The following is a 13,414-nucleotide window of genomic DNA, read 5'->3' as shown; positions in this document are numbered from 1 at the left end:
CTAATAAAACCTTGTAATTCTAGATTTGAAAATTTTAAAAAAAAAAGGTCTGAAAGGTTGCGTAGTTGAACACAACATATTGATCTTGCATATTAAACGTTGATGTCAAATTAATCAGATACTTTATCGTTGTCTCACTTGCAATGATCAGGAGCTGTAAAATTACATGAAATTACTCGCACTCCGACCAACCGAGCTTTTAGAACGTCTAACACGTAAGAAAACTTGTGTCGATGACTTCACACTTGAGAAGGGCTATATAAGTGGAAGCACTCTCCACCACCACTTAACTCATTCGCATGCTAAATAGCAAAATGGGGTCATATCAAATCCTCGGCCTCCTCTGTTTTCTCTGTCTTACATTCCTCCCTTCCCTTTGTCTCGCCCCTTTGCCTTCCAGACCAACGCGATGCCTTACTCCATTTTAAGGAATCCTTCGTGCTTGATAGCATGGCCTCGGACTCTTGTTATTTGGATAATTCTTCTTATCCAAAGACAGAGTCATGGAACAAGAGCGTGGACTGTTGCTCGTGGGACGGTGTGACTTGCGACGATGTCACCGATTATGTCATCGGTCTCGATCTTACTTGCAGTTGGCTTCGTGGCGCTCTCCATTCCAATAACTCCCTCTTTCTCCTTCACCATCTTCAGAATCTCAACCTTTTTGGTAATAACTTTACTGGCACACACATTTCGCCAAATCTCAGTATATTTGCAAAAACGACTCATCTGAATCTCTCTTGTTCACACTTTTCGGGTACCGTTCCTAGTGAAATCTCTCATCTCTCCAAGCTGGTGTCACTTGATCTCTCTTACTCTTATATTTATGAATCAAATGGGCTCTCTTATCTCGGGTTGGAAGATCCAATCTTCACAATGCTTGCTCATAATTTAACAGTAGTGAGAAGGCTTGTTCTTGATTTTGTAAACATGTCCACGGTTTCACCAAAGTCCTTTGTGAACTTGTCGTCTTCTCTGACACATTTTAGTGTTCGTGATTGTTCCTTAAAAGGGATATTCCCAATTGCTGTTTTTCAGTTCCCGAGCCTTACTACTCTCGATTTGAGTTTCAATGAAGATATGCTTGGGATTCTTCCCAAATCCAATTGGACTGGTTCTCTTGCGTACTTGTCTCTCTTCTTTACAAGCTTTTCAAGAGAAATACCTGATTCAATTGGCAACATGAAGAATTTAACAGTTTTAGTTCTTGAAGTGTGCAAATTTACAGGACACATCCCCTCATCATTGGGAAATCTCAAACAACTCCAATACCTATATCTTGGCCGGAGTAACTTTAGCGGGGTTTTAGAGTTTGAAATCTTTACAAAGCTTAAAAATCTACAGAGCCTTAGTGTTTCTCAAGAACTAAATCTAACCTACGATAGATTGAGCTATACGTTCCCTAAGCATGAAAGGTTGAGGTTGCGTTCTTGCAACTTGACCAAGTTCCCTTATTTCTTGAATTCGTTAGAAAAATTAATATACTTAGGCCTCTCTTCAAATAGGATTAGTGAGGAGATCCCAAGGTGGTTCTAGGGAATAAGCCATGATACATTGGAATCCTTAAATCTTTCTAATAACCTTCTGGAGGGAGATATACCACAATTGTACTAGAAGAAATTGTGGTGTATGGATTTTCGGAACAACTCATTCCAAGGACCACTCCTGATCCCTCCACCTTCTACTCTACACTTTTTGGTCTCCAACAATGGTTTCACTGGTGAAATCCCCTCTTCCATTTGCCAGTTGAGTTCACTCTATTCTTTAAATTTGTCTAACAATAATCTCTTTGGGAATATGCCCCTATGTTTTGGTAATATTACCAATCTTGAGATTCTAGACTTGAGCAGCAATAAGTTACAAGGGCCATTACCGCACTCCCAACTCAAATGCGTGAACTTATCATCATTATTTCTGAGTCATAATGAATTCAATTATATCTTCTCAAACACCTCATTGTATGTAATAAATCTTTCCAACAATAAGTTTGGAGGGCCGATTCCACTTCCATCTCACGTGACATTTTATTATTCCATTGCAAGTAATAATATATCAGGAAAGATCCCTTCTTTGTTATGCAATGCCACCAATCTCGAGATCATCAACTTGTCTGACAACGGCTTGACAGGTGCCTTCCCACAATGCTTAACAAACTTCAGTACCGATCTGTCGGTTTTGAACTTACGAATGAATCACCTTGAAGGCACAATTCCTCAATCATTTTCTTCAACAAATAGCTTGACTCTTGACTTTAGTCAAAATTGGTTTGTAGGCACTTTACCGTAGTCCCTTGTCGAATGTAAATATCTTGAAGTTCCGAATATCAGTAGCAATCAGATAGAGGATACATTCCCAAGATGGTTAGGAACACTTCCAGAGTTAAAAGTTCTCATTTTAAGGTTCGACAATTTTAAGGGTCTTTTGGATATTCCAGAGGCAACTGACCTCTTTCCCAAGTTACGCATTTTGGATCTCTCCAAGAACAATTTTGGAGGTCCTTTGTGAGCCAACTTGATAATGAGCCTGAAAGGCATGATGAATGGCGAAAATGGGCAAGAAAAATCACTATATATGACATGGTCTATCCAAGGGAGCTGATATAAAAATTCTGTGACCGTGACGATGAAAGGGCTAGAGATTAAGCTAGTGAAGATCTTGACCATCTTCACAACCATCGACTTGTCGCACAATTCTTTCCAAGGAAATATTCCTACAGTCTTTGGACATCTCCACTCTCTCAAAGGGCTCAACCTTTCGCACAACCATCTCACAGGTTCCATCCCTCCAATTCTGGGGAGCTTGACCGATCTTGAATGGCTTGATCTTTCTTCAAACAAGCTTAGTGGGGAAATTCCTAGAGTACTGGGAGATTTGGCATCCCTTGGATACTTGGACCTCTCGAAGAATAAACTCACTGGTCAAATTCCACAAGACAAGCACTTGAGCACATTTTCAAGCGACTGGTTTAGTGATAATCCAGGCTTTTGTGGAACTCCATTGCAAAAAGCTTGCCCCGGCGATGCTCAACGTCCTCCACCGTCATCCTCGTCTTTTAGTTGCAAAGGGCATCATAGTTGGTTCGAACAAACGATAATGTGGATGGGTTATGCATCTGGAATCATAATTGGGATTTTCATAGCATTCTTTGCATTTGAAATGGAAAAGCCCAAATGGCTCGTGCGAGGTATGAGAATGCTAGAGAGTAGATTAGCCGAGTGGATGGAGAAACAAAAGCAAAAGGCCATCAAATTTCATGGACAATGAAATTGTTGAGGAGTTGTCTCTTTAGACGGTGTTATGTAAATATAGTTAATTAAGATGTTGCCCGACCAGCTTGATATGTCATTTCTTATATGATGCCTTTTCTGTAATGCCTTCTCTTCTTGTTTCTTGGTGTAATTACATATTAGTTGAATTGAAAAGATGAATAATAAGATCTGCCAGTCACACTACTTTTAAGAAAAAAGAAGCAAAAGATAGAAAAATGAAGCAAGAGCCATCAACGTCTACATATATCTTTTCCATCTTCCCGTGTGCATAGCTTTTGTTTGCCCGTAAAGAATTAGAAGTGAAGAATTAACCCATTCAGCCAAAGTTGTTAATAAATTAATCTGCTAAGGAAATATGTCTTGAAGAATCAACACTAAAATCTTTGAAGTTGCAGGCCTGTTGTAGATTGTGGATTGTAAAGTATCAAACACTATCTTTTATAGAGAACATAGGTCAGAGTGGAACAGAAAAATGTTCAGTGAATTATGCAAAGTATCTTCAAATTCCAAATAATTCTACTCAAAAATAGCTGCAAGAATTGCCTTATACATGAGTAGTGTGTTTGTAAATGGTCGCATGGAAGAATTGAAATTCACTAGTGAAGTGATGCAGATCCCTCGTGTAAGATTCAGTGCCATTACCTTGGGAATACACATAATCGAGAGCAAAGCAAGTCTTTGAACTCCAACTAAATGGATACATGAATAAACAAGCACTAGTGTCCAATCCACCGTTGCCGACCCGGAGTTGGGCTGGGTCGGGTCGCTGTCCAATGACTTAATTTTTGGGGCCGAGTGCTAAGTCTGCTTGTGGGATATCGATATAGCGTTAACGAGTTTAGCTCCTTCCTCAATTGACTTTTTTCCACCAAAGATTTAGAAAGATAAAACGGATCATTTTGATTTAATCGACTTCTCATCATTGAATTTTAACTTTTCTCGTTCATCACTAACGACTCTTGTGCGAAAGAAAATGATATATTGGAGAAGTTGTTTACCTTGAAACCAAAAAAAGGAAAACAAAAATTTATTACATATCGTAAGTACAAGAATGTTGGGCCTGTAGACTGTTGGTCCTGCAATCATTCCATATTGGCCCATAACTGGCCGAAATGGCCCACATGTACCTCAATGTAACACTGGCCCTAACTAGGTGAGTGGAACTACAGCATCAAAGTAGATTTATTTGATATATCGTATGATATGTAGGAATAAGTAAAAACAGTACTTTTGGCGTTGTGAATGGGACAGAGGAGCCTAATGATCTTCGGACTTCTAAATTGAAAATATGCGAGGATTTTGCCTTCGTTTTGGATGGAACCGCAAAAGGAGAGGAGTTAACATCATTGGAGATCCAAGTTTTGGAATTATACCAGTTGAGACTATACAGCAATTATCTACTGAACAATTTCTTTTCCTTGATATTGTCCCCCATTACTTGTTTCTGTAGATCATCCTGTCTGCTCTATATACTTTGGTTGACCAAATGATGTTTTATGAACTTTAAATTGGATATGCGGCCGCTCATATGCATTTTTCATCAATCTATATTAAAAAAAGACGCTAACATAAAGATAAGTGGTCACATTAAACCAATTCCATTATGGGATTGTCAGAATTTTTATTTCTTGAACAAACAACCAAATTAATGCCCATATAGGATTGTTCGACTTATAGAATCAATATTATTCTCTTGATTTTCTCTGGCAGTACATATTCAGTGCCATGTACATGAATTCGCTGGCTGTAGTTGGGAAAAATAAGTAAGAAATCGGCTAACATTAAGAATCCGACCAGACATGTACCAGAATGACCCCAGCATATCCAAAGGAGCATCAACCTTGCACATTAACCAGTATGCGAGACTAAACACATCGTAAGATGTTGACTGCCTCCACATGCATGGAATTAATATGCCTCAACTCGCAGTACTAGACATAAATACAGCTTGTACTGACACATATACCAACAGAGAGTAAATTTGAGTCAGCGATACCGGTTTGAGATTTTTTGTAAGACAAAACTTTATTTGGGGTAAGTATATCATGCGGAATTAGTTTGAGATTTTTAATGATAGTAATCCAAATTTAAGTTTTGAATAGTCGAATTTTGGTAAGCACTTCATTGTCATGGAAATTAACCTATCATCTTAATCATTGAATCCCTCTAAACTTGAGGTGACCTCTCAAGCAAATATCAAAGATGATAATTTATCTCCAATTATTTACAAGACCTCTCTCTCTCTCTCTCTCTTTCTCGTGGTCATGTACTTTGTCGGCCTCGTCAATGGGAATCTCTCAGAGGAAACAAAGTTGAAAAATTCGAAACTTGTATTAGACGGGAAGGATTTTTTTTTTTTTGAAGTCTCAGTAAATTTCTTTCAAAATGTTCCAATTTTAGTGATTTCTTCTTCTGAATTAGCTCCTTCACCGTCCACAATCCTACCTGAGAGTCAAGTCTCTCAAGGACTTCGAACAAAAGATCATGCATGACTCATCATCATGCTCTGGAGTTTAAGTCTCCCTCCAAGTCGTTTGCCATCACTACCCACCATTGACTTTTGCAAAGACTTGGAACAAGCATTGCTTAGATTAAATATTAGGCACCCTTTGTTACGTAAGAAATAAATAATTAAAAAAAATTACTAAAAATAATTGCTTGTGTAACTTACAAATATGAATAAACGAAAAATATTTTTATCATTTATGAAAATGTTTAAACCTAAATTGTTGTGAATAATGAAAATATTCTCCATTGACTAATTAGTTCAAGTGATACAAGCGATTGTTTTTACGAAAATGTTTGTCGAATTATTCATTTTCCGCAAACCAAACGAGTCTTAGTTTACTAAGTCAAGCCAATAAATTTAAGAACTTGTGGGACCAATGCTGGACGCCACTAGAAGCACGACAATCATGCAGTTTCTGCAAGGTTCTACTCACCATACAACCGATAGACTAAGTCGATATGACTTTTATGGCTCTCGAGACTCAGACTTGGAGCGAAGAAAACCTATGTCGGTTCGCCAGTGAGGTCAATCATGAACAGCCCATCGTCTCTTGAGCAGAAAAAATCCATCATCTAAGGAGTATTCTAGGATGCTGCGAGTAGTTAAAAAGATTTCATTCGTATAAGAAAGTGTTGACATATATAGAGGTAGTTTGAGTTACTTCAGCGTGTGTTAAAATTGCTAATCAGTTGTTAAATATGACTAGTCGGATGAATTAGCTACTAGCCGCATGAAATACATTACCATTCTATATTAAAAGTTACTAATTGATGAGAAGAAGTTACTAGTTATTTAAACGGTCAAGCTTCATTTGTTCATATAAAAATGTGATAACTACACTAGAAGTCCTAAAACTTATCGCGAAAGTGCAATTGAGTCTTAAAAATTTTAAAAAGTGCAATCAACTTCTAAAACTTGTTAAATTGATGCAATCAAGTCATTTTGTTAACGTTATCAGTTTAACTAACGGAATATGTTGCGTGTCATTTTCAACGTCGACAATAATTCGCTATAGATTCGTCGAAAATTACTTTGAGTAATTCAAGGTTACTTATTATATAGAAAAAGGTACTAGTGTTACTAACGGGAGACAAAGATTACTTTGAATAATTACTGTCTTTCTCTGAAATAAAACGAGACCGATCTTGATTTAACTCCCAACCCGGAGGGCAAGTTGAAGTGGTCTTATGGGAGACGATGGAAGAAGAAGTTGGAAGTCTACGCGAGCCCACCATCAGACCTTTCAGAGGAGACTTGTGCTGGAAGTCTATCTAAGTGGATGATGAATCCCTATCCCCACCACCAATAAACTCACTCACATGCTGTAGTGCAAAATGGGGTGTGGCACCAAATCCTCGATCTCCCAAGCAATTACGCGGGCCTTTCGACAAGGACTTTATGCAGGCCGCCAATTCGGAAGATTTTGATTTTGCCTTCAATTTGAAGCTAGAGTAGACTCTGTGGTGGAAGGAAAAAGAAAGCTCCCGGAAATGCCGATAGAGGTTTCGAGGTTATAACGCGAGATGATTCCATAACTGCTAATCCTAATTTTTTGTGACGGGGACAAGGACTGCCGCCCCTCTAGGCCGCTTGTTGTTTTGGTCAGACTTGTATCAGATTTATATCATGATGTATGAAATCATTGTATAAAATTTTCATATCTCGCCCTCTGAGCTAGGTGTTAGAGAGTTTACTTTATGTGCCTTGTAACAGTCTGAATTTTCGATCCTTTTCCCGGGATTTAGGAAATGAATTTGATCAATGCACTTATAGTGAGATCTCACCCGGAAATGCGCATTCTCGGGATGCTAACCTTAGGGGTAGGGCCGTTACGGGATTGAGTTCGCACGATCAAAGAACTCGACCTGGGTTCGATCTTCGACCATATGGATTGACGAGGGAATGTTTTGAGCCAACCGAGACCGGTCTACTTGATTGATCGTGTCCGAAGGGAACTAGCGACAGACCCTCGCAATTATATGACAACCGAGGTCGTCCCGGGTGGAGTAAACTTAAACGTGATTTGACTTAGTGTCGGTCACGGGTCGAGAGCGCGTAATTCCAGAGAGCCACCCGTTAGCCAGAGATAAGCTAAAGTTGCGATTGCTCGATTTTAGTCATTTCTTGGAATTCGGGCCCGGGAATCGAGAATTTTGAAAGTGACAATTTTGGACGGCCGATGAAGTTTTTGGCTTGGCCAACCTTGGGGCCACCCATTTCTGCAAAAAAATGGATTTCGGTCCGGGGCCGGAAAAATTACGGTTTTGCCCCTGTGGGCACCGAGGCTAGATTCGGAGGCCGTTTGAGGTTATTTTTCGCGGCCAAGGTCATTTTGGGGTGGCCACGCACATTCAGAATGGTTATGGACAAAAATTGGAATTTCGACAAAAATTGGAAAAATAATATTATTTTATTCCCAAGACTTTGACGTGGATTTTCGAGGGCTTGCGCGATGAATTTTGCGATTCCGACACCATATTATGTTGGCCACGCACATATGGAACACGTATGTGCGAAAATTGGAATTTCGGTTCGGGATCGGAAAATTACGAAAATGCCCCTAGGCCATTTTTGGACAATTCCGAATTTTGGATTTAATTTTGGGATTAACCAAGGTGAGTTAGGCTTAACTCAGGTCTGGTCAACCATGGTTAAGAGCAAATGACCATTCTACCCCTAAATTATTGGATTTGATCAAATCTTGTCCATTGGATCAAGGGCAAAATTGTCAAATGGGCTTAGATAATGACACTTGGACTCCACTAAGACCATCTTTGACCCATTTGACCAGACTCTCTCTCTCCTCCAGCCATTCTGCCGAGACCTCCCTTCTTCCTCTTCTTCTTCATTGTTTCATCTTCTTCGTGGATTGCATTCTGTTCATCCGGTACTGTTCACGCCGGAACAGTACCAGCCGGTGCTGTCCCCGCCGAGCCAGAACCACCAGCAGCTAGTTCCACCTCTGTGCAGCCACCACAGCCCCGGTTTTTGTCCAAAACAGCCTCGTTTCTCTTTTTTTCTCTTTCCCGGTCTGCAAACAGTACCGCCGGAGCTTCGCCGGAGCTCCGATCGCCGTTCCGTCGACACCCAGCCGTCCAACCTCGCCGTACGTCGCCGTCCAGCACAGTCCGTACAGTGTCCGTACGGGTACTGTTCACCCCCGTCCCGTACGGATCACTGTTCACGCTGGCCGTCGGACGCCGCGGCTGTCACCGGCACCTCGCCGGCCACCGTCCCAGCCTGTCCGTACGGTGTCCGTACGAAAGCACTGTTCACCGGCGTCCGTACGGTGCACTGTTCACGCCGTCCGTACGTCGCCGGCGACGCCGCTCCCGCTGCTGCCGCTGTCCCGGCCCGTTCCAGCCCCGTTCTGTCTCGCCTTTTTGGGTAAGTGTTTTCCCCAAATGTCATTTAGGACCTCGGGTATTTCTAGACTCGTTTGAAGTTCGGTTTAAGTGATTTTAGGGACTGTTTCGTGGCTGTCTTCGGGACTAAGTTAGGGGTTGAATGTTTGGAGGTTGTGGGCTTATTGGGCGACGAAATTCGAGGTTTAGGAATGCTGAGTTAGGGCGGTGATGTCGAGGATCGATCGGGAATTAAATGGGTGATTAATTGGAAATGTATTGGCTTGATTGGGTTTATCGGATTAATTGTGTAGTTTGCTGTCATTGGCTTGTTCTAGTTTGTGCTTGGGCCGAATGTGATGTGGTGCTATGCCGTGTGTGTGGCCGTGAGGTGTGGTGGCGTGGACATGTGAATGTGCATTGAGTTCGTGTGCCGAGTGTGGGTGATCATGTGGTGTTCGTGTGATGAGAATGCGTGTTTGTGAAGTGTACGTGAGATGTGAATTTGGTGCGTGGCTATGTATGTGTGAGGCGTGTATGTTTGACCATACGTGGTGGATTGTGTGTAAGGCGTGAGGTTGTGTATGACCGTGAGTGTTGCTGGCCATGTGTAAGTGTGGTTTGAGTGGAACGAGGATATGGAAATGTGGGATTGGTTGGAAAGGATCCGTCCTGAGGCGTGTACGTTTACGCGGGACGATGCCGTCCCTGACGAGGTGACGATGCCCGGCCTGACGAGGTGTCGATGCCTGACGTGGTCCGAAGACCGTTGGCCTGATGCGTTTTACGCGGGCGCGGTAGAAGGAAAGTGTGTGTAGGATTCCGTCCTGAGGCGTGTACGTTTACGCGGGACGATGCCGTCCCTGACGAGGTGACGATGCCCGGCCCGACGGGGTGACGATGCCTGACGAGGTCAGAAGACCGTTGGCCTGATGCGTTTTACGCGGGCGCGGTAGTGGTGGAAATGTTGAAAATGAGTGGGATTTGGCAAGACAAGCGAGAGGATTGTGAAAAGTGACGCATGGTGTGAGTAGCGTGCGAGTGTGTTTGTATCGCGCGATGTGATGCTTAATTATGGGGTAGAAACTGCTAGGCACGGTATGGGACGTGCCCAAGTGGTTTCTGTCTTATAATTGAGGCACGCGCGCGTCTGTGATTCCTTGCTGTGATGTGTTGGCTGTGTTATTGTCTAACGTGCAGGAACGTGCGTGATGGATTCCAGGTAGGGTCGCATGTGATTGTTAGTTTAGCCGATCGTTGTGTGTTATGTGTGTTTTCGTCTGGCGGTACGTGAGTGCCTACGTGGGGTTTGGGGTTGTACACTTATTGAGATTCGTCTCACGGTTGTATAACCGCCACTTTCAGACCCCCGGCCCTAAACCCGGGAAGTGCGCCTTTTCTTTTTGGAAGTCCCGGGAGCTGCTGTTGGTGCCCAGTGGAGGCTGCAGGTGAGTTCCAGATATTCAAGCCAGAAATTCAGAAGCAGAATGGAAGAGGGCGACCCCTAGGTTTTTCCCTAGGGTGTTTTAGGGGTTGTATAACTTGGGTTATCCGATAGTGAAGTTAAGATAACCAAACCCCTGAACTTTTGTTTAAACGGTGACTGAGAATGTTAGTTTGTGTTTATGTCTGTAATATGATGTTTGTATATTTGGTGTTGTATGAAAATGTGGTTGCTGGATTGTTCTGTTGTTCTACCCCGTTGTCGTCATTATTTGTCCGGGGTTTTATTATTCGCTTCCGCATGTGGCTCTGATGTTTGGGTTGGGTCGGCGATGTTCCTGGGACGTCGCATCATTTCGACCGGAGCAGGGGATGCCGCGAGCTCGTTGGGGTTCGGGGCGTGACATGCCTCCCCTAAGCTATGTCCTTACATCCTCCACTGAATTCTTTCGTCATGATGGTTATGACGCTTAACATTCATTTGCCAAATGCTAGTGGATACATAGGAGGATTTGACTTGATGTATACAGACTAGTAACTTAGTATTCAAGTGAATTTACGTTGTGTGTATATTTACCAATATGCGAGGGTCACTTTAATTTTGAATTCAACTAATTAAAGCGGAAATATGTCTGGTATAATTGTAGTTGTGCTGCATTGTATATTCAGGAAAATGTTTCTCAAATAATTTATTTTTCATAAAACAAACGGAGCATATTTTACATTCAAAGTTTACAACGGAAAGCCATGCACAATTTTTCATAAAAAAAAACTGTAATCCCTATTATTTGGTGGATAGTTCAAAACATGTGACTATATCATCAACGGACTAAGATATACCTATAAAAGAAAAAAAGCCACACTCTCCCATCACAATAGGTGAGCAAAATGAAGCTCTTACTCGCATAAGCACAGACCCAATACATCCCAAGGACAGCACTACTCATGGAAACCTGTTGTTTAAGGCTTCGATCGTTTCACGAAAAATAACTTCCAAGAAAATGTTTTCCGAATTTTTCAGCATTCGGTTCACGGAAATTAAACTGGTCAACGAAAAAAATAAAACAAAATAAATTATTAAAAGGAGTACAAGGAGAAAAATAAAATCAGATTTTCCATACCGAACGATGGAAAATATTTTCCAGTTCATTTTCAGGTTTCGGCCGAACACCGAAAAATATTATCATTTTCCTGGAAAATGGCTTTCTAGAAAATATTTTCCAGAAACGTCACATTTTCTGCGAAATGAAAGGTGCCTAAAAGGAAAAAATTTACATAGTTGCCAAACCTAACTCTCTCTTTGTTTGTGTAGAGAGAGATTTTCGTTTAAAAAATAAAACACCCTCTTAAAGAAAGTATGAAGATGGAGTCGACAAAAACTTCATTTGAAGAGAATCAATAAAAAATTTCGAGGTTTGGAAAAGAAAAGACGACTGGGAAGATGAGACGACTAGTAATCCAACTAAAAAGCTTACTTGTCGTGAGGCATCGACAAGCGCACTATAGGGATGATTGCCCTCTTTATATTGTTTGGATCACGTCTTAACATGTATAATACAAGAGTACTTGGGTTAATATTTCTCGAAGTTAAATTATATGTGGGAGTTAAGTGTCAAATAACTTTTCTAGGCTGTTAATTGCTCTTATATTTGACGGTAATTACCTGAGGCTTTCGCATGGGTATGGCTATGGGTTGTTAATTAGGCAGTCTTTCTTCATTAGTAGAACAACTCTGGTTAAATTCTATTTCCTTTTTGTGACTAATCAGACATTTTGCTCATCAATAATGGAGGCCATCCGAGTGCATCTATCTAGTAATGCCCTCTCCCATTTTCTAAAACCACTTTTACCCCCGTATTAGGACGTCGTACGATAGAACAAAGTGCGTTGGACAATATTTTTGCCATGTGAAAACAGACTTTTTGACTTGGAATATAAGAGCGTGGGTCATCAAGAGTCATTTCATGCTGGGAATGCGATGATGATCTGATTCTTGCTCTTCATATCCCACCAAGTCCAGCACAATTGAGTTCACAAGACAATCATTAATTAAAAAATAAATAAATTGAGATGCCAATTCAATTGCCATGTATCCTTCCAATTCTGCCAAAATCAGATGTTTTGGCTTGCATCCATTCTGCAGATAATCCAAACCTGCAATTCTTGCAAAATTTCCTTCAATTATGCCGATGCGAAGGCGCAAGAGTGGTAGTAGTGGATATCTCAGCTATATAACTCTGTGCAAAAAACTTCCTACTTCTCTCAACGCCCATATAATATTTGACAAGCACTTTATTAAACTTAAAGTTTGTTTATCACTTTATCTTAAATTCTACAATAATTATCTTTGAGAAATATTAATCTTAAGTACTCTTGTATTAGACATGTTTATATAAATTGTTTTTCGAGTGAAGTGTCAAATAACTTTTCGAGGCTTTTGTTTGCTCTTATACATGACGAAATTACTCGAGGCTTTCACATTGTTATGGGTTGTTAACTAGGCAACCTTTCTTCATAAGTAGAACAACTCATTTTAAATTCTATTTCCTTTTGTGGCTAATAAAACCTTGTAATTCTAGATTTGAAAATTAAAAAAAGAAAGGTCTGAAAGGTTGCGTAGTTGAACACCACATATTGATCTTGCATATTAAACGTTGATTTCAAATTAATCAGATACTTTATCATTGCTCCACGTGCAATGATCAGGAGCTGTAAAATTACATGAAATTACTCGCACTCCGACCAACCGAGCTTTTAGAATGGCTAACACATTTGAGAAGACTTGTGTCGATGACTTCACACTTGAGAAGGGCTACATAAGTGGAAGCACTCTCCACCACCGCTTGACT

The 13,414-nt window shown here is 40.9% G+C and overlaps 2 protein-coding genes across 2 annotated transcripts; both read left to right on the top strand.

The window, feature by feature from the left end:
• Positions 1 to 294: 294 nt before the first annotated feature.
• On the top strand, positions 295 to 1,536 carry LOC130139696 (receptor-like protein Cf-9). Its single transcript, XM_056317238.1, has one exon. It carries the CDS (start codon positions 451 to 453, stop codon positions 1,534 to 1,536), a length of 1,086 nt encoding a protein of 361 aa, XP_056173213.1. The 5' UTR covers positions 295 to 450.
• Positions 1,296 to 3,300, top strand: LOC130139753 (receptor-like protein 33). Its single transcript, XM_056317414.1, has one exon. The coding sequence runs from the start codon at positions 2,623 to 2,625 to the stop codon at positions 3,262 to 3,264; it is 642 nt and encodes a 213-aa protein (XP_056173389.1). The 5' UTR covers positions 1,296 to 2,622; the 3' UTR covers positions 3,265 to 3,300.
• Positions 3,301 to 13,414: the final 10,114 nt, after the last annotated feature.

This window comes from Syzygium oleosum, unplaced genomic scaffold (assembly GCF_021117445.2).
Source record: "Syzygium oleosum isolate NSW1041296 unplaced genomic scaffold, Sole_v2.1 Sole_v2.13, whole genome shotgun sequence".
In the NCBI taxonomy this organism is placed as follows: Eukaryota; Viridiplantae; Streptophyta; class Magnoliopsida; order Myrtales; family Myrtaceae; genus Syzygium; species Syzygium oleosum.
The sequence above is the reverse complement of the archived record's forward strand: the minus strand, read 5'-3'. Positions and strand labels throughout refer to the sequence as shown.

Bases quoted from the DNA above. Each gene is read 5' to 3' on its own strand.
- LOC130139696 (XM_056317238.1), top strand. From the start codon at position 451: ATGGCCTCGGACTCTTGTTATTTGGATAATTCTTCTTATCCAAAGACA.
- LOC130139753 (XM_056317414.1), top strand. From the start codon at position 2,623: ATGAAAGGGCTAGAGATTAAGCTAGTGAAGATCTTGACCATCTTCACA.